At 40.8% G+C, this 17,187-nt stretch overlaps 3 protein-coding genes across 8 annotated transcripts; 1 reads left to right on the top strand and 2 right to left on the bottom strand.

Annotated features, from left to right (window-relative positions):
* Window positions 1-588: 588 nt before the first annotated feature.
* Window positions 589-6,489, bottom strand: si:ch73-22a13.3 (inositol-trisphosphate 3-kinase A). Of its 3 annotated transcripts, none has more exons than XM_037078155.1 (8): window positions 6,317-6,489; window positions 5,240-6,172; window positions 3,666-3,750; window positions 2,893-3,106; window positions 2,061-2,265; window positions 1,853-1,954; window positions 1,520-1,591; window positions 589-1,347 (listed from the first exon to the last, which is right to left on the bottom strand). In XM_037078155.1, exons 2-8 carry the CDS (start codon window positions 6,155-6,157, stop codon window positions 1,084-1,086), a joined length of 1,860 nt encoding a protein of 619 aa, XP_036934050.1. In that variant the 5' UTR covers window positions 6,158-6,172; window positions 6,317-6,489; the 3' UTR covers window positions 589-1,083. The 3 variants fall into 3 exon arrangements, with proteins under 3 accessions (XP_036934050.1, XP_036934049.1, XP_036934048.1); XM_037078154.1 differs by having other exon boundaries at window positions 6,332-6,489; XM_037078153.1 differs by having other exon boundaries at window positions 5,240-6,489.
* A 157-nt stretch (window positions 6,490-6,646) lies between these two features.
* On the bottom strand, window positions 6,647-14,383 carry LOC119008101 (seipin-like). 4 transcript variants are annotated; one of them, XM_037078157.1, is made up of 11 exons: window positions 14,314-14,363; window positions 12,927-13,000; window positions 12,053-12,317; window positions 11,892-11,970; window positions 11,650-11,793; window positions 11,509-11,544; window positions 10,574-10,708; window positions 10,388-10,485; window positions 9,576-9,705; window positions 9,394-9,472; window positions 6,647-9,315 (listed from the first exon to the last, which is right to left on the bottom strand). In XM_037078157.1, the coding sequence occupies exons 3-11, from the start codon at window positions 12,301-12,303 to the stop codon at window positions 9,116-9,118; spliced, it is 1,152 nt and encodes a 383-aa protein (XP_036934052.1). In that variant the 5' UTR covers window positions 12,304-12,317; window positions 12,927-13,000; window positions 14,314-14,363; the 3' UTR covers window positions 6,647-9,115. The 4 variants fall into 4 exon arrangements, with proteins under 4 accessions (XP_036934052.1, XP_036934054.1, XP_036934053.1 ...); XM_037078160.1 differs by having other exon boundaries at window positions 9,123-9,315; window positions 9,398-9,472; XM_037078159.1 differs by lacking the exon at window positions 11,509-11,544 and having other exon boundaries at window positions 14,314-14,383.
* rnaseh2c (ribonuclease H2, subunit C) lies at window positions 14,335-16,975 on the top strand. The gene is made up of 5 exons (XM_037078168.1): window positions 14,335-14,477; window positions 14,984-15,145; window positions 15,696-15,808; window positions 15,922-16,041; window positions 16,752-16,975. The coding sequence occupies exons 2-5, from the start codon at window positions 14,992-14,994 to the stop codon at window positions 16,773-16,775; spliced, it is 411 nt and encodes a 136-aa protein (XP_036934063.1). The 5' UTR covers window positions 14,335-14,477; window positions 14,984-14,991; the 3' UTR covers window positions 16,776-16,975.
* Window positions 16,976-17,187: the final 212 nt, after the last annotated feature.

Raw genomic sequence — 17,187 nt, 5'->3', positions numbered from 1 at the left:
AAGAGGTGTTGGTTCATTATTTTTTTTTGGCACGTGTAGTTTGCGGTGCTGCTGAATCATGCTGCACTTGGTCGACCCACATTGGCAGCCAATATAATAAAGGAGTGGACAAAATACCTGAAATACCTGTTGGGAAACACCTCCTGTCAGACGATGAAAGGTGAACATTATCACTTCACAAAGGAAGGAATTATTACAAGTATGACTGCATTTTTTAGCGAGGTGCACCTAATAAATTGGCAACCAATTGTGTAGTGCTAATAACAAACTCTGTGCAGTGACTTCCAGCAAATCAGTGCAGGTTATTTTGTGTAGAAGTGTGAATACGTTTGGTTACCAGTGTTGTATGAAGTACCCCAAAGTCATTCTTGAGTAAAAGTGAAGATATCATGTTAAAATATTAATCAAAAGAAAGAGTCACCCATACACATCGTGCATGATTTTAAACACGTTTCCCCTTTACACATGTGTGTTTGCTTTCCTTTTTCTTTTTGTTGCCTGAGTTTGTAGTAGATTACAAGACCATGAGCTGTTGTGATTTATCATATGGATCAGGGGTGGACGTGGGAATATAAAGACTGAGCAGACGGCGGTGTTCATTGTTTATTTCATTTAGGACGGACAATCTGATATGTGGAGGACTTTTGTATACAGGTTATAATACCAGGAAAAGGGTTCAGCTGCATCATTTAATTCAAATCCCTGATAATAATACATTACACAACACACACACATCAAGCTGTTCAACCATATGCGTGTGTGTTGATGTGTATTTTTCCTCAACAAGTGAGATCAAATTTTAAGTTTAAAGTCCAGTTAAGTGAACAACTGTTGGTAAGAAAGCATCAGCAGGTTAAAAAAATGTGGATTTTTGGGGCCCATAAAAGAAGGAAGAAGTGTCTTAAATCTAAAGTCTTTGTAACAAAATTATAAAAACAAGACAACCACAATCACATTTCAATGGATTTTTAGCTCAGTAGTTTGAATTCCTCCCCTGCCATCTCTTCTGTCAGCAGTTCAACGTGTAACAGCAGCCGTTTTGTCCGACCTGATCCTGACTTCAAGTTGTTCCAGCCACGACCCTCACTTTACTTCGTGTAACTGTATTTTTTCTCCTCCGCAGTCGTCCTCCTGCTGCCAGGAGGCCACGCTGATGGCCTGGCTCAGAGAGGTGATGAGGGAGGTGAGGCCAATGAGATATCCGTCCTCCCTGTTTCCCTCGGCCCACGGGATGTTGTGCAGGAGCTCTCTTGTCTCGGGCAAGGGGGTCGTCTTCCCGAAGTCTATCATCCACACGTTGGCCTTACTGGTGTGATCGTGGACAAAAAGAAGCGAGCTGCCAATCACCTGAACAAATCGAAAATATGAAGAAATGCAGACTGATGCAGATGGATTTGAATGAACATGAAAGATACTCTGCGCAATATGGTCTGATTCTTTTCTCTCTAGCTGCTGTTTCCATGAGTTGTGTTTCACTCTAAGTCAACAAGTGAAGATGTGTCTCTTAATTAAAACAAACCTCATGACTTCTGAAAAATACTGAAGTCTTCAGTGCATCGCTCAGAGCCAGGAGTCTGGAGTGGTACGCTTTCTGAGAACACAGATGGGTAAAGCTGTTGTTCAGCAGCAGATAATGCAAACATCGCAGGGTTATTTCTTCAATCCACCCACAGGGCAGCAACTCAAACTGAACAAATAACTCACTTTTATTCAATTTCAGATTTTTAATGCTGCCCAATCTGTTCAGGCACAGTCAGCCTTTTGGAAAATGTGGTTCTTGATGTATTTGTTTGCGAATCACAACATGATTTAAGACATGTTTCCTGAAGCAAGAGTAGTGTAATGTAACTACCAGGATCTCCAGCTGACTCCTGGTGAAGTAGAGTAATGCCTCTGTGACCTGAGTTAGACTCAGAATCTTCCTGAAGTCTCGCTGGACGCTGCCGTCCTCCATCTGAGCCACAGAGAAAAAAACACAACAGTGTAGACGCGGCACATTTAAAACACTTGTATTATTTGTGGCTTGAGTGGCGCAGGGATGTCGAGCTCTTTACTCCTACCATGACTCCCTCTATCCTGAAGCCCAGTGTGGATGTAGAACTGGTTGTATCCCTCCACTGAAGGTATCTCCACTTGGTCACAGCTTTCTGTGCGTGTTCCTCCGCCGACGGAGCTGAGGGGTCTACTTTCACCATCTTCTGGTACATGTCACTCCGCAGGGGGGCCTTGATCCGGGCTTTGATCAGTTCCTCCTCCTGGTACGTCCTGAAGGGAAAACATAAGAACAATATTGCTACGAATCAAATCTGACGTGATAAATGAATTTACATTTTCTGTGATATATTGTAGGTGAGCTGACTTGTTTCAGTTTCTTGAAGACGTTTCCCCTCTCACCCAAGAGGCGTCTTCAGTTCTGAACTCAAGTAACCTCTTGGACATCTTCAAGAAACTGAAACACGTCCAGTTGCCTAAGATACAGCAGTTAGAATCACCATGACCTGGATGACTGAGAAGCTTCAACATGAATTTTGACAATGACATGTTGTTAGAATTTCCAAGGTAGGATTGTGAGGTATTGAAATGAGACCAGGGCAAATTACATCCCCAATTTAGCATTGTGACTGACACTCAAGATCTGATTTATTCCATGACATACAGTTATATTAAGCCTATCTTTTACACTGCTGTAGTAAACAGATGAAGTCAAAGGCAAAAGGGAGCATGTAAGGGGAAAATACAACCACATACAGGCCAGTATGAAACTTTATGTGCCCATTAAGCCTACGTAATTTTACTGCTGCATATCAAGCTTTTAGATGTTTATTCCCACACAACCCTCTCATCTCTACAGTGTTAGTTGGTTAGGAAAAAAAAAACTTCTCTCACTCCCACCTGACTCCCATCTTGCAGTCCATGATGACGGGTCTCCTCAGGCCGCTCAGCAGGTCCTCCAGGCGGATATAGCACTGCTCCCCCCTGGTGACCAGGCCGTGGTACTGTGGGACAAAAGGTCGCAGCGGGTCTCTCATCAGGGAGTCCAGACACTTTGCCTCCACCTCGCTGTACAGCTTCAACACCTCCCCGCTGTCGCTCAGCTGGAAGTTACCTGGTGAGAGCAAAAAAACAGCGAGGAAGGGACAAAGAAGGATCGATTAATTTGATCAATAAAGCAAAAAGGTTAACTGTGGAGCTCTTTTGAATAAACTCAAACTGTATGCAGCTCTAACTACAGAGACTGTTTCTCTCTTAGCTCTTGAATAGCTGACATTCTGGAGATACAAACGCTGGAACACAGCAGCAGTGATATTTACATGCCAGCTATGTAACTTTAGTGGTTACATTAATTTGTAGAATAACAATCATTAATAAAGTATACATTTATAGTCAATTAAACTTTAGTTAATAGCTATTTCACTATCAACAATGAAAAATGCTTTATAAAAAAATGTATTAAGAAATTGGAAATGTAATGGCCATCTAAATAATGTTTATAGATGAACACTGTTTTTATTAACCATTTACAATTTACAGTAAACAACAGGTAGATAAATGGTTTATAGAGCTTTACTTTTATTTGTTAACAGTCAAACTTTGAACATTTAACAACAGTTTAATCAACTATACAATTAGTGACGATTATTGTGGATGAACCGTAATAAACATGCCTTGATGTCCAGCCAGCTGGACCCAGGAGCTCTGCCGCCGCATTGACCAGTGCATCATGGTCAGGAAGGTTTTCCAGGAGCGGCTCTGAGGCACAAAGCAAAACAGATCGTTATCGTCTTCACATGAAGATAATGAACCATTACTCGTCATGCATTTTCCATACTGTGCTCAGGATCTGGATCACTATCCCAGCATCTATCCCCACCTGGTGAGTACAAAGCGTACATTCAAACACTTTCACCTGCAGGCTATTCAGAAAATCCAATTCACCTTAACCTGAATATGTACTTTTTTCTAGAAAAAATACTTAAATGGATCATGAAAATAGTTTTAACTAATTGAATATATCTTACTTATGGGCATGGCCACTGCCCCATGTAGGCTAATGCTCAGTATGTATTGTTTAAGTATGCAATCGATTGATGTTAAAATGCTTTTAACACGGCAGACATTTTGACTTTGAACAGATGTTTCCAACATCATCAGTGGCTCCATTCTAATAAAGTGTCCCCATCAGCTGTGACATTGTGACAGTGTGCCAACATGAACAATAACAGGACCTTGAAACCAAAGCAGCTAAATGGAATTCAGCCATCATTAACTTAATTATTTACACTTGTTATTTCCCCACTGTGATATAGAATATGACAAAAAATAAAAAAGATAAATGGGAGTATTTATTAAGTACAGGGTGTTTCTAGTCAAGAAACACTCATTAGCAGTGAATTTGTGCCACTCAACTAGCATCATATGGTCCAATAAAGGGGTAAAGGGAGCACACACACAAATATTCAGGACAAAGCTGACAAATCTCATTTTCACTAGTTTTCTCTGGCCATGTCGACCAACATGCAATGTACTCTGATTGAGAGCTGTGGCACACTATGCAGTATAAACACCTCTGAAGTCTTCTACACACGTCAAAAACGGACAGAGTGTGCTTGGTATTTACAAATAGTGCATACCTCGACAGTTACGATCTGTTTTGTATATACACAAAACAGCTGCCGACTGACAGGCACGGCCATTGAAAGAAAAGCTAAACAAGAGGCGTCTACGTGGATCTGAGCATGCCCAGTAGAGACACTTACAAACAACAAAGCCTGTAGTTTTAAGAAAATGTCTACATGATATATTCACAGAGGTTGACCACACTGTTACTATTTGGTCACAAAGATGGAATACTTTAAAGATGCCGTAGCACTCTTTTACTCAGACGGCTCTTCAGTGTCTGACAATGCAAACTGCAGTCTGCACGGAGGACATCTACTCCCTCGTCCTCCTCCCTCCGTCTGCTCCCCTCTGCTCTCATATCTGTAGCAGCAGCAGCAGCAGCAGCAGCAGCAGTGAGGCATGCAAACGCCATTCAAATCTGTCCTCGTCAAAGTCCTCTTTCAAGCCCATGCAAATCATCCGGACCGCAGGTGCAAAGAACAGTTGAGAAATATAGTTTTAGGCCTCTTCCATGGAAAAGCAGAGCAGTCACTTGCACAGCTATGATGCCAGTGCATATATACTAGGGTGGCTAATGCCACAAGAGAGAAATGTAGTTTTAAACTGAGTCCATTCTCACCTTCCTGAAAGTCCTCCTCCTGGAGACGGCATCCTCTCCTTCGCTGAAGACTTCATCGCTCTCTGCTGAGGAGAGGTTGATGGAGGAGCTGGAGGAGGAGGTAGAGGAGGACTGCAAAATCTTGGAGAGGATTGGATGTGGGGAGGACCACTGATGAGCTGTGGGGCCCTCCACTATCCCGGGCAGCTCCTCAGCTTCTTCAACCTCTGGGGTCTCCCTACTGCTCTTATTCTCCCCCTCCACAGCTGTTGAAACAGGAGATCTCTTCCTCTCCTCATCCTCTTCCTCTTTTGCCTCTATCTCAAAACTCGAGTTTTTGCTTCTCCAGAGTTTCCACTCCCTGTTGGTGCCCCCCTCCCTCTCCTCGTCATCATGCTCCCTGTCACTTTCAGTCTCTTCTACACGTCTTTTCCCGCTCCATCGTGTGCTCTCCCATCCGTCTGGATCAACTTCATAGCTCCCCCCTAACCTCTCCCTCCTCCTCGTCCTCCATTTCGCTCTCACTTCACCCCTTGCACATCTTGCATTAAACTCGAAGTCCTCTTTTCTTTCTGTGCCTTGGACCGACTCGTTCACACCCTCCTTCATCGTGCCATCATGTCTGAGATTGGGATGATGAGCGGTCATATTGTCCTGCTCTCCATCCTCTCCGAGTCCACCTATGCACTGACTGTAAGGGGGGAAACTTTTCGTCGACTGGAGTTTTGGTCTGGATCTCACTCTGAGCCTCCCGCAGCTGCTGGAGGGCCCTTCACGGATTGTAACATTTTGGTGTGTCTCCTCTGATAGTCCAGCAGGAGAGTCATTATCCATTGTTTGCTTGCTATCTGTTTCCATCTTCATTCCCTCCACGTGGTTGTCATCTGTGACATCCATCTTTGGGTCCAGTGTGGAGCGTAGATGGTGTATCTGCTCCATGGGCCCAACATGTGACTGTACAAAACAAGGAAATGTTTACAAGAGCTGCAGTTTTGAATACGTTTGAGGAAACGAATGTAGAAGTCTAAACACCGCTCTCAAAACACTCCAACACCAACAGAAATATAAAACTATGAAATCTTCATATCTCTAACTTACCTTACCGCACCTTACCTGTGTATTCCACCTGTGATAGAAAGCTCCGTGCCTTTCACCGAGCTACATCCCTCTCTCCTCTCTGCTCCCTGCTGGTGCCATATTTTGCATGCAGTGACGTTAGTAAGTTTCCAAGGCTTCATCCAGCCAACGGAGCCACAGAGCCAAGAGGACATCCAGGAATGACAGATGTGACTGTGTCAGATAGCAGGCGAGGAAGGTGTCCTCCCACCACACATGAGTATGTACTTTGTGGGTTAACTGTTTTAGCTCAGTTATTTTATTTTATTTTTTTTACAGAAAAAGTTTTGACCAAAACACAGATGAACTGAACATTTTTCACAGGTTTTATTGCAACAGAATGTAGCTTAGAATGGAGACAAGTCACAAACATTTTGGTTTGAGATATATTATGGCATTTTACTTTTTTCCCTCCCTTCAGTATTTTATATTCTTGTACATGTAAAAGGTTAACATTAAAAAGGTTAAAGTCACCAACAGAAGCTCCTCTCTCCCACAGAAAACACTGCTCCTGAAATGCCTCATCAGTAGTCAACAACTATGTCACCATATCACACATTTGCATTTGCATCTGCTAGTTTGGCACAAGACTTGGCACAGCTGCTCTGTTGTTGTTTGCGCTGCTGGCCCAGACGTGTATGAACTGACCAATCAGAGGACACCGGGCTTTAGCGACAACAGAGCTACTCAGACAGAATAGTGCTGCATCCACTATGTGGACAATATGAGAAGACTGATGTGTTTTTTGAACATTCAAGCATGTAAACCTGTTCCAGTAGCAACTAAACTAAAACCATGAACCTGAAAATGAGTATGTCTCCTTTAACATATTTTTATAAAGGTGCAAAGATGAACAGGCTGCATCACATGCTGTAATCATAATTTAACATGATTATCAACATTTTAAAGTAACATTTCAGCCAGTATACTAGTTATAAGTTGCAAATGAAACAGCTTCAAAATCATACACTGGATAACTGAAATAGGAAAGCAGGAAGCCCAGCCATTCAGCATCAGTGTCAAAATATTAATATACTATGTACGTCCCAAATACATGGACCACCAGAGTGCTAAGATAAACAAACAGTTATAAGTAATATAAGTAAAAAGTAATTCTGAAATAAATATTCACATGAAGAAATACAGATATAATATATGATGTAACCATGAAAATGTAAAATCATTAAATAGAATTTTAGAATCATTTATCCGGCTTCTGTCAAGGTCTTGGGTTTTACATTTATTTCCTGTTTTATGTTGAAAGAGACTCATCATGTGTCATGCTTTTTTTACACTTCCTGTCTTTGTATTTTTTTCCACCTGTTTTCTGTATTCACTGATTTGTAGTTAGTTAGTCCCTGTGTATTTTATGTTTACCTCAGTTAATGTTTAATGTTATTTTTACCTTAGTAAAGCTACTACAAGGAACTATGTTATTTTGCTGCTTTTTAAGGCCCTTGAGTACAAAATTGGTGTGTGTTCCCACCGACAAAAACAAATAAAAAAAAAATTCCAACGCTACTCAAAAACCACTTACAATTCAGTGCTGAGTTCTCTCCCCAGACAGCTTAACAGCCATCCACATCTGGGCTCACCTAGCCCTAGCAACCCACATGAAGGCCGGTTAGTTCAACAACCCAAACGTGGCCTTAACAACTCTGAAACTCAGAGTTCAAACATGTCATTAACGACTCTGTAAGGACTCTCCTACACAGTTTAAAAGGCTGCAGCTCCTCTCCAGTTAGTTAGAACTGAAGAAGCCTCTTGGATAAGAATTGTGACCTCTTAAAGAAATTGAAACAAGTCCAGTTGCCTGTGACACAGCACTTTGAACTACCGTGACCTGGATGACTGAGAACCTTCATCAACATATCTAGAGAAACATTCCCTCCTGCTTCTTGTTAACTGGCTAAAATCATACTTACTGTAGCCTTCAAAAAAGTAAACAGAGGCTATTACACTCTACATTTGGTCCCACTGATAGGTGTAGGTATATGATACTCATATAAATTTAGACTCTTTCATAACCAGGTAAAAACTAACTGTGGTTGCGTTAAACTGATGTATTTCTATTTAGTTTATTGGATTTGACCCTGCCTGTGTTTTCTGTTTTAATTGTCTGCCAGTTTCTGTTGTCCAGATTTAAGCTTTATGTGATTAAAGCTCACTTTTTGTTTTCTCAACATGCCTGCCACATGACAGCTTCTTTTCATTTCCCTTTACCAGTTAATCAACTATTTATGTATGTATGTATGTATTTCCCCCAGTTTTTCATTTCAGATCTTACCCGCGAACACTTCATTTCACGATACTGCTTTTTATTACCAAGTCTTTGTCTGTCAATCAAGACAAAAGACTGAGACAGAATGGCTGTGCAGTCTTTCAGACCAAAGCCATTTACACAAGAGAGTCAATTACACAAATGGCTCTGCCCTGTTTATTTTGATTGACAGAAAAAATATGTGGCATTATTGAATGAAATTAAATGAAACTGCACTGTGAAATAACAACTGAATTTGGAAAAAGGAGCTGGAGGAGCTGAAATGAAATGGAATAAAACATTGTGACAAATGTTATGACACTGTGTTTTAAAAATCTATTGAATTATTTCACTATTTCAAGGCTGTATTACTTATTTTGACTCTTGACTGTTCAAGGAATAAAAGAAATATAAGAAATGAGAGATTTGTATAAAGTTTCAGACAAGTCAAGCCCATAAATTAGGGGGTCCAAACAATAAAGCATCAGTGTGGAGGAGCTTAAATGGGGAAACTCAGGTTATCACTCAGTGTATTTGTTAGTGGTGAATGGGAGCTTTGTGAGTCCTCCCTCTACTCCTTCTCCCTCTCCATTATTGATGGACTGTGATTCATTTCTTCCACTCTGACCATTCATCTGTCTGTTGTGCCCCTCTGTGTCGTATCCATCCATGCTCACATTTGTTGGGGTTGTCTGCGGCGGACCAGGTGGTTCTGCAGCACCTGTCGTGGAATTTATTCTAGTTACTGGTGAAAATAACTTCAATAATGTTGAAATTCTTGATGCCTGTGATTTTGTACTTGCAGCATCTTTTCCGTCCTCTTGCTGGTTGTTGTTCATGGTCGTCCCATCGAATGACAGCAACCCATCTGACCGGAGCTGTAAGCAACAAGGACACGAGCGCAGAGAGCTCGTTGAGTCTCAGTTTCAATAACACATCAGAGGAATCTGCATGCTCACAGTAACTGGTGTCTCCTCTCACCTGCCCTGGACTCCATTCGACTTTCAACAGCAGCCGCATGTAGCTGATGAGGAAGAGCAAACTGAGGAAGATGAAGTTGCTGGACACACCCACCACAGCTGATATGAGAGGGAAGTTGAACAACAGGTATCTGAAAAGGGTGGAAAAAATAGGTTTACAGCAATTATGATGGCAAGAAATGATAGAAAAGGCTGTACTCCTACTTCATCAGTTTTACTTCTACTTACCAAGACATAAGAAAGTACGTTTTTCCAGCAAAGAAAAAAAAAAGAGATCATTCACTTGAGAAAAGAATAAATAACACACCGGGGAAATTAAAAGTAAAAGACCTGCATACAAAATCCTTTCAAAATATTCCTCCAAGATTCCTATCAGCTGTCACCAGCAACAGAGCTGCTGGAATTAAGGCTTCTGGACAGAATGACCTCAGTCAACGTTAAATTCAAGGAGGTTTTTCAACACAGTTATAAGGGCATGTAACGAGTGTCATCGGCATACAAATGATTGTGGGCCAGAGGCAGCATGTACTATATGGAAAAAAGAAGTGGGCCAAGAACAGACCCTTGGGGGACACCACAAGGAAAATAAGATTACCAAGAGCAACAGAAAAAGATCAGCTGGGGGTTTATGAACATAATAACCAGACGAGCCCTTGAGCCCCACCCAGATCTTTAAATGATGTAGCGATGTAAGTCCAGTAATGCAGAATACTGTGGCTGAGTGTATCAAAGGCAGCCCCTAAATCTAAAAGAACTAAAATCGAGCAGTCACTTCTTGTCTGTAACCAGCAGCGGGTGATGAGTCACTCTTACCTTAGACCACTGAAATGAGCATGAATGTAGAGATGTGAAGAGTAGATCTGCACCTTGTTGGACAGAATCTCAATGACAGCAGTGGTAGACGGGGTGTACTGCCGATGGAAAAAAAAACAGTAGGTAGACTTCAACAAAATACTTGATGAGACACATGATGAGACATCACAGTAGTGCAGGACTCACCGGGTCGTCTGTGTAGTCTGAAAAGAGCTCCACGTCCAGAATTTGTTTCTGCTCAGCGGCTCCACTCAGAAAGGCTGGGAGGAACAGCAGAGTTCCCAGGTACCTCAGCAGGTCTGATTGGTATCGCAGAATACCCTGACCACAGCAGGACAACACAGTCGGCCTCACATACACACATGTACACTCACATATAATACATAATTGTTTTGGAGATTAATCAATCTTTTCTTACAAATGTATGTTGCCACAACTCCCGGAAATGTCCTCAGGATAGGAATAGATGCTTGATGATGTCATAGATGCAAAAGCTTACATTTACTGGGTAAGTCAATGATTGGGTTGTGTGCTTACTTTAATGGACATTAACAAAAGATGATCTCAGTGGACTTTTTGTGGGGGGATTTTTAATGAGCTCATAATACACAATGAACAATGCTATTAAGTCCATTATAAGAGTTGTGCAGCTATTGTTTAAACTAAACCTTTTTCTGTTGACTCAGTTCGAGGCTAAGTTTTGTAGCTGCACGCACTATTGTATTAAGCTGAATAGTATCTATGCAGGTACAAGAATACAGAAGAAAATATACAGCCTGCAAAAGTACCATACCAACATCCCTCTGATATAGTGTTAGGCTTCAAAAGACATATTTATTAGGACTGTTGCCCATGTTTGATTTACAATGTATTCTTTCCTGATCACTCAGTGTTTAATAAAGTAATTTTAGAAAATGAAGGCATCTCTTACACTTGGAAGATCTTTACTGAGACCATGTCTTTGTATCAGTCTTTAGTTGACATGTTCGTCATCTCAGTCACCTGAGCACTAAGATCACCTTCTGTTGCAGTAGAGCTCTGCAGGAAGCATAAGCAGCTCTAATCTGGCTCTGACCAGGCTGTGCGATTAAGAGGTTATTGTGCGTCAGCGATGTACTCACAAAGCGAGAGCTGGAGGCAGACAGCTGTTTACTTGCCTGCGAAACACACAGCAATGCAGTGAGTCAGTGGAGTTTGCGCAGACTAGAAGCATTATCTGATTGTATGAACTCACAAGCTGAACAACACTTAATGAAACTTACATGGCGAGAAGAGGAGGCAACTTGGCCTCCGTCCCGAGAGAAACAGGCTGCCCTGATCATGAACATCCCCTGTTCCTGATTGGTTGGAGAATCAGGCATCTCCAGTTGCAGGGAGATCTGATAGGCTTGGCCAAATGTCAGAACCTGAAAAAGCATTTTCAAAAGAATACAGAATCCTTTAATGTTTAGAGGCACGTTTAGTACACAGAGATAGATACAAATGCACACACATTCATACACACATGTTTCTTGTTCCTCATCAGTGAGATGTTGGCCACTGGATAAGTGCACAAAAAAGAGGAGGGGGATTCACAGTCCGTCCTGAAGACATAAACATGAATGACTGAGTGAGGACAAAAGAGGTCATCAAACACACATTAACAGTCAAGCTTCATATACACACCTGTAATAATAGTGCACAGGTGTGGAAAAAGCCGCCCTGGGCATGTAGGAGTAGTAGAAGCTCCCATATAAAAAGGCGGCGATCCAGAGGAGCAGGACGACAACAGAGGACACAACAAAGCTTTGTACAATGGTCTGTCGGATGCGTAAGACCACTGCGACGACAGCCTTCTGGAGCCTCAGCAGCACCTGAGCAACGAGGAGCGCCGGCTCTCCAACATCTCCTTGACACAAATCGCTCTCTCGATCCATAATACCAGAAACAGCTGCAAAAGCCACAAAAAGAGAACAAACAAAAACAACCCAGGAAGCTAAGGGCAGTCACATCAGTAATCAAACAGAGAATAGCTACTGACTCAGTTTGACTGAGGCTAGCTCCACAGTGATCCTCCTGAGTACAATGCTTGACTATTACCCTGAATTTTATTTGGTTGTTGAGAAAAAGAAGAAAGATCTAGCCTTGTCTGTTTAATTCCGTATCAAACTCGATGCGGTTAAGGGTGTTATGATCTCATGGAGACTACACAAACGCCGCTCTCAGGCTGCTAAACCACAGAGACCAATCAGAGTCACAAGCAGAGGCCTTTCATATCAGATGACTTCAGTCTGACTGTATTACATGTACTGAGAGGCAGGACCACTACTCTCGTTCTTTAATGGTATTTACTGATATATCAAAAATGGAGAGGAGTACCAACTTGCTCAACAGACTTACATCCAGATCAAGAGTTATGCTCGGGTGCAGGGATACTACAGCGTTTTAACTCAACATTCAAATTAAAAACTTCAAGAAAACAGTTTACTTAAAACATCCGTGTGGTATCCAACAGCAGCGTTCTTGCAACAGTGTTCTGTCTCGCTATAAAAAAACTCACCTCTGCCCAATTGAGCTGTTATGAAATCACTTCTCCTTTCCCTGAAGTCTCTTGGTCCACGGTTTGCTGCAGTCCTGGGGAAATGTTTTGAACAGAAAACCACCCCTATAACTTATCCTTAGCTCCTAGAAAGCTGCCATTGGACGGGGTTTAGCCCATCCCATATGAAGAGATGTGCTGCTGCCAACTGGGACAGAGTTCTGAATGTTGAACGTGACTCTGACAACACAGCCGGGGCTTTATTTTGTTTTGGGACTTCAGTCCATTGTCTTCAATCAAAATGTTGGATGACGGACAGTCTATGTTTCGAGTTTATTCATTTATTGTATTTTCACACATACTTTGGCCTAATCCATTTCTATTCTGCTTTGCTGCTAAATGTGCTCCAAAACTCGAATCTTCCCACATATCGCTCCTGAACTGTGATACTACCTGATGACAAACATGTTCACATGATTGTGAAAAGGTTTCTCAACTGTTATACATGGGTCATTGTAACAATGCTCTGCTAGGGTAAAAATTGACGATTTCAAGAGCTGGTATAACATAAAGACATCTAGAGCTTTGCACCATGATCCAGCACTGCATTTAGGGAGTCTTCATTTTAAACTGCCAAGAGACTACATCTCCTATTATCTGATGGTATATCAAATTCATGTAGCCTTACGAAATCTTAATAATTTGCCTAAAACAGTGACTTTATACAGCGTTTCCTCTGTATAATTCTAATTTCAGCAAGGAAATTACTACCACTGCAAGAGTAAAAGGGAAAGTGATATAAGTAATAACATTCTATGATCATCGAAAACAACCCAGATACAGTCCAGTCTTTTAGAAGTGATGACTATATTATGATTTAAAGCATTTAGCACTAGATTTAATTGTCTTTTAAGCCCAACGTTTAACACATAAGAGATAAATGAAGAACTGGTCCTCAAAGGCACCTCTGCTCCACAAAAAAAAGAGGAAAAACTGTTAATGTATTTAAGTTACTGCAAACATTTTCCAATCATTCTGAATCATTTTGAGTCAATGTAAATAAATTAAATATCTCAGCGTGTGATCTATCACAGGAGATAGAATAACCCATTACTGTTACTGGAATCGCAGAATTATCTGTGATCTTGACCAAGACATGAGAATGGATAAATTGGAGAACATAAACACTGATAGACTTTGACTAATTTATAAACAAACTGGAGACCATCTTAGTCTGTAGTTTGTTTATGAAGTCGTCATTACTACATTATTACATGAGTACAACATCAAGATGTAATGTAACACAGAGTAGGTCATTTTCAAAATTAGATATTTACTCAATAGTCGTTTGGAGAAAGACCTACTTAAACACATAAAAGATAAGAAAATTGTGAAAATAATCTCTCACCAAAGGGGGGAGGCCTCCTCTGGCCCAACAGAAAGAACCCGCCAAAATATCTCCGAGCGTAGAAGAAGACGCTCTCGTCCAATCACACGCAGCGACTGGCGCAAACCGGAAGAGGTCCAATTCTACATTTCATCAAGCTTAAACGTTTGGAAAACTGCTGAAAGGTAATGTCTGAGTTACGTTCCTGAAATCGCTACTGCAGTCATTTAACAGCATGTTTGGTAATGTCGAAGAGGAACTGATGAAACACGCTAATATGATAAAATATGTATAGACGATTCTGTTTATTTTAGGGAAAGTCTGCACCAAAGTTGGCACCAGTTTGTGTCCAAGCTCCCACACTTCAGCCTGACAAGAAGTTAGCAAACACTTGACAGCTTCTGATACTGATGTTTATCCACAAAAGCACTTGTCATAGAAGCATTCAGAATATTATTAATTGTACATATTAACAAACTGTGCCATAATTACAGTTAGTAAGTTTAACTGACATCAACGGACAGGGATAACAATCCTTTAGTGACACCTGCAGTTAATATATAATAAGCTATTTTAATTGGGGGAAAAAAAACCCATCACAGCAAAGGTTGCTAAGGCTGCTTGTTACGTTAAAATACTTTTTTGGTGTAAATAGAATACAAGAGTATAATTTGTCCTCTTCTGTCTTCAGGTTGCAGTATGTCCTGTAACACAAGTGTTACTCGTGTTCAAGTGTCATCTGTGGGCCAGGCACAGAGAACCACAGTCCACCTGATGCCCTGTGAGATTGAACACGATGGGCCGGCCCAGGTGTCTCAATACATCACTGCCACCACTAAAGACCACAAACATGGTAATCGCAGAATATGTTTGATATCTTGTCATTTCCAGTTCATAGAAAACAATGACAGAGATAAAAGTCATAAAAAAATATCACCAAATGTGGAGTTTCTCTTTTCTGCTAGTAATGTTAGAGCTGGAATCAATAGGTTGTGCTTTCTATATGGGACATTTGTCTCAAAGATAAAAGTAGACTAGTGTCCAGCTGGTTGACCTGTCTGTTTTAAAGATCGTTGCGCTGATGATTACCTCTTCTTTAGTTCAGAAAGATCCAGGGTCAGGATCAGTGTTTGTTAAACCGTGATCCTCATTATGAGGGATGTTACTTGTCTTTACAAATCAATTAAAATAGCATTATCATGCCAAATATATAATCAGCAGCTCTTGGTAAGCGATTTAGGAGACCATGGATTAATGAAGAATGGTTTTAGAATCTATTTAGCAATTAAGGACTTCAACTAGTCACATATTTAGAAAGTCTTATCTAAACATTTTAATCTCAGTCGTTTCAAGAGAAGGAAAACTGTCATTAACTACTCTTTTGTTTATTTTTCCTGTTGCAGAGAAGACCGTGTCATTCAGAGGGCATGGGTTGAAGGGGCAGGAGCTCAGCTGTCCACAGGGCTACACTGGATTAGTGCTGAAAGAGATTGACAAGCCTGGCTCAGACCAAGAAGTAAATATCACTAATGTCATGGATAAGAAAAATATATGACAGAGCACTAACTGCATGGGGAATACAACTTGTTACTATGTCTACATGATGCTAAATTGTGTGTGTATGTCCAGGACAGGACCGTGAGGTTATCCTCTGTGTTTGACAAGCTGACCTACTGGAACCTGGAGACACCTCCGAACTCTGACGATACAGTTGTGATGGCAATGGACTGGCCAGAGTTGGCTGAGGCAGTGAGTCTTTTTTTAACTATATTTTTACAGCTGACTTTAAAAAGCCTGGTTTATTCAAAGCTAAGACTAACCTGTGTCACTTGGTAATAAATGTTTTTTCTCGAGAAATCCCTGATTTACATTATGTAGGCTATAGTTGATGGTGAGGTCCTTTATTTACCGTAATATTTAACTTTTTAAGCACAAGCATGTCTCAAAGGACTGAGTAAAAAAAAAATATATATATATTTCAAGACTTAAACTTGTTTTTCGAAATGAGCTTATGAGTGGCTTGTGTCATTTAGCAGGATTAGTAAAGTTATTGGGATGAAGTCCTCTTTATCCACATTTTTACTGAACACATTTTAATTAGTACATTTGTAATATCCTTGTAAACAGACTTTTGATGTGAGGGATAAATCTACTCTGATTTACTTACAGTCATTTTCATAATAAAACAACAACACAGATCTCTGTCAAACGAGTTCTACAGCCTTTTCCTTTGTGTCTTACCACATGCTCACCAGCTGTACAAGCAGATTCTGGGTTGATGCTGTTGGAACAGTCCAACAGCAGTTCTTTTTATTGTCTCTCCTCAGCTTAACAAATACTGTCAAATTGACAAAAACTTATGCATTTACAACAATATTTCACCCAAATATCATTTAAAATACAAGGACACAGAGGCAGATACATTTGTAGATGGATGCTGATATTTTGTGTCTTTACAGATCCACGGGCCAGTAGATGACTGAAGACAGAGGTGGCAGGCTGGCGTCACCTCATCGTGTAAGAAATTAAATGTACAGTTTGCTGGTTACTGGCTGAGAAGATTTAAGAAATACTGATCAGGTCAAGTGTTACTGTGGCAGAGCAGTCAATCACAGATGTAATGTTTATATTTTTGTATATGTTCTTTTTGTAGTGAAATAATAAAAAAAGAAGATAAAATTGACTGACCAGCCTGTGCATTGTGTGATATCACTGGAACAATACAATATTTACTTACACATTGTTTCTACTCAACAGCGTTTATTTCACAAGGTGACACTGAGCTTTTTGCACACTAGCTACCATGAAGCCCTCTAAGGAATCAGTCACTCTGTGAACCTATGAATATCTGTGTAAAACTCTTAGGTTTGTATGCAACTACTGCAATACTAGTCC

The sequence above is a fragment of the Acanthopagrus latus genome, chromosome 18, assembly GCF_904848185.1.
Source record: "Acanthopagrus latus isolate v.2019 chromosome 18, fAcaLat1.1, whole genome shotgun sequence".
NCBI classification, from domain to species: domain Eukaryota; kingdom Metazoa; phylum Chordata; class Actinopteri; order Spariformes; family Sparidae; genus Acanthopagrus; species Acanthopagrus latus.
This window is presented reverse-complemented; position numbering and strand designations above follow the sequence as displayed.

Excerpts from the sequence above, each read along its gene's own strand:
- rnaseh2c (XM_037078168.1), top strand. The coding sequence starts at position 14,992 with ATGTCCTGTAACACAAGTGTTACTCGTGTTCAAGTGTCATCTGTGGGC. Across the intron at positions 15,809-15,921 it reads AGCCTGGCTCAGACCAAGAA|GACAGGACCGTGAGGTTATC; the intron begins GTAAATATCACT and ends GTGTATGTCCAG. Across the intron at positions 16,042-16,751 it reads GGCCAGAGTTGGCTGAGGCA|ATCCACGGGCCAGTAGATGA; the intron begins GTGAGTCTTTTT and ends GTGTCTTTACAG.
- LOC119008101 (XM_037078157.1), bottom strand. The coding sequence starts at position 12,303 with ATGGATCGAGAGAGCGATTTGTGTCAAGGAGATGTTGGAGAGCCGGCG. Across the intron at positions 11,794-11,891 it reads TGATGAGGAACAAGAAACAT|GTTCTGACATTTGGCCAAGC; the intron begins GTGTGTATGAAT and ends ATGCTTTTTCAG. Across the intron at positions 9,316-9,393 it reads GGACGGAAAAGATGCTGCAA|GTGCTGCAGAACCACCTGGT; the intron begins GTACAAAATCAC and ends ATTCCACGACAG.
- si:ch73-22a13.3 (XM_037078153.1), bottom strand. The coding sequence starts at position 6,157 with ATGGAGCAGATACACCATCTACGCTCCACACTGGACCCAAAGATGGAT. Across the intron at positions 1,955-2,060 it reads TCAGGATAGAGGGAGTCATG|ATGGAGGACGGCAGCGTCCA; the intron begins GTAGGAGTAAAG and ends TCTGTGGCTCAG. Across the intron at positions 1,348-1,519 it reads TATTTTTCAGAAGTCATGAG|GTGATTGGCAGCTCGCTTCT; the intron begins GTTTGTTTTAAT and ends CGATTTGTTCAG.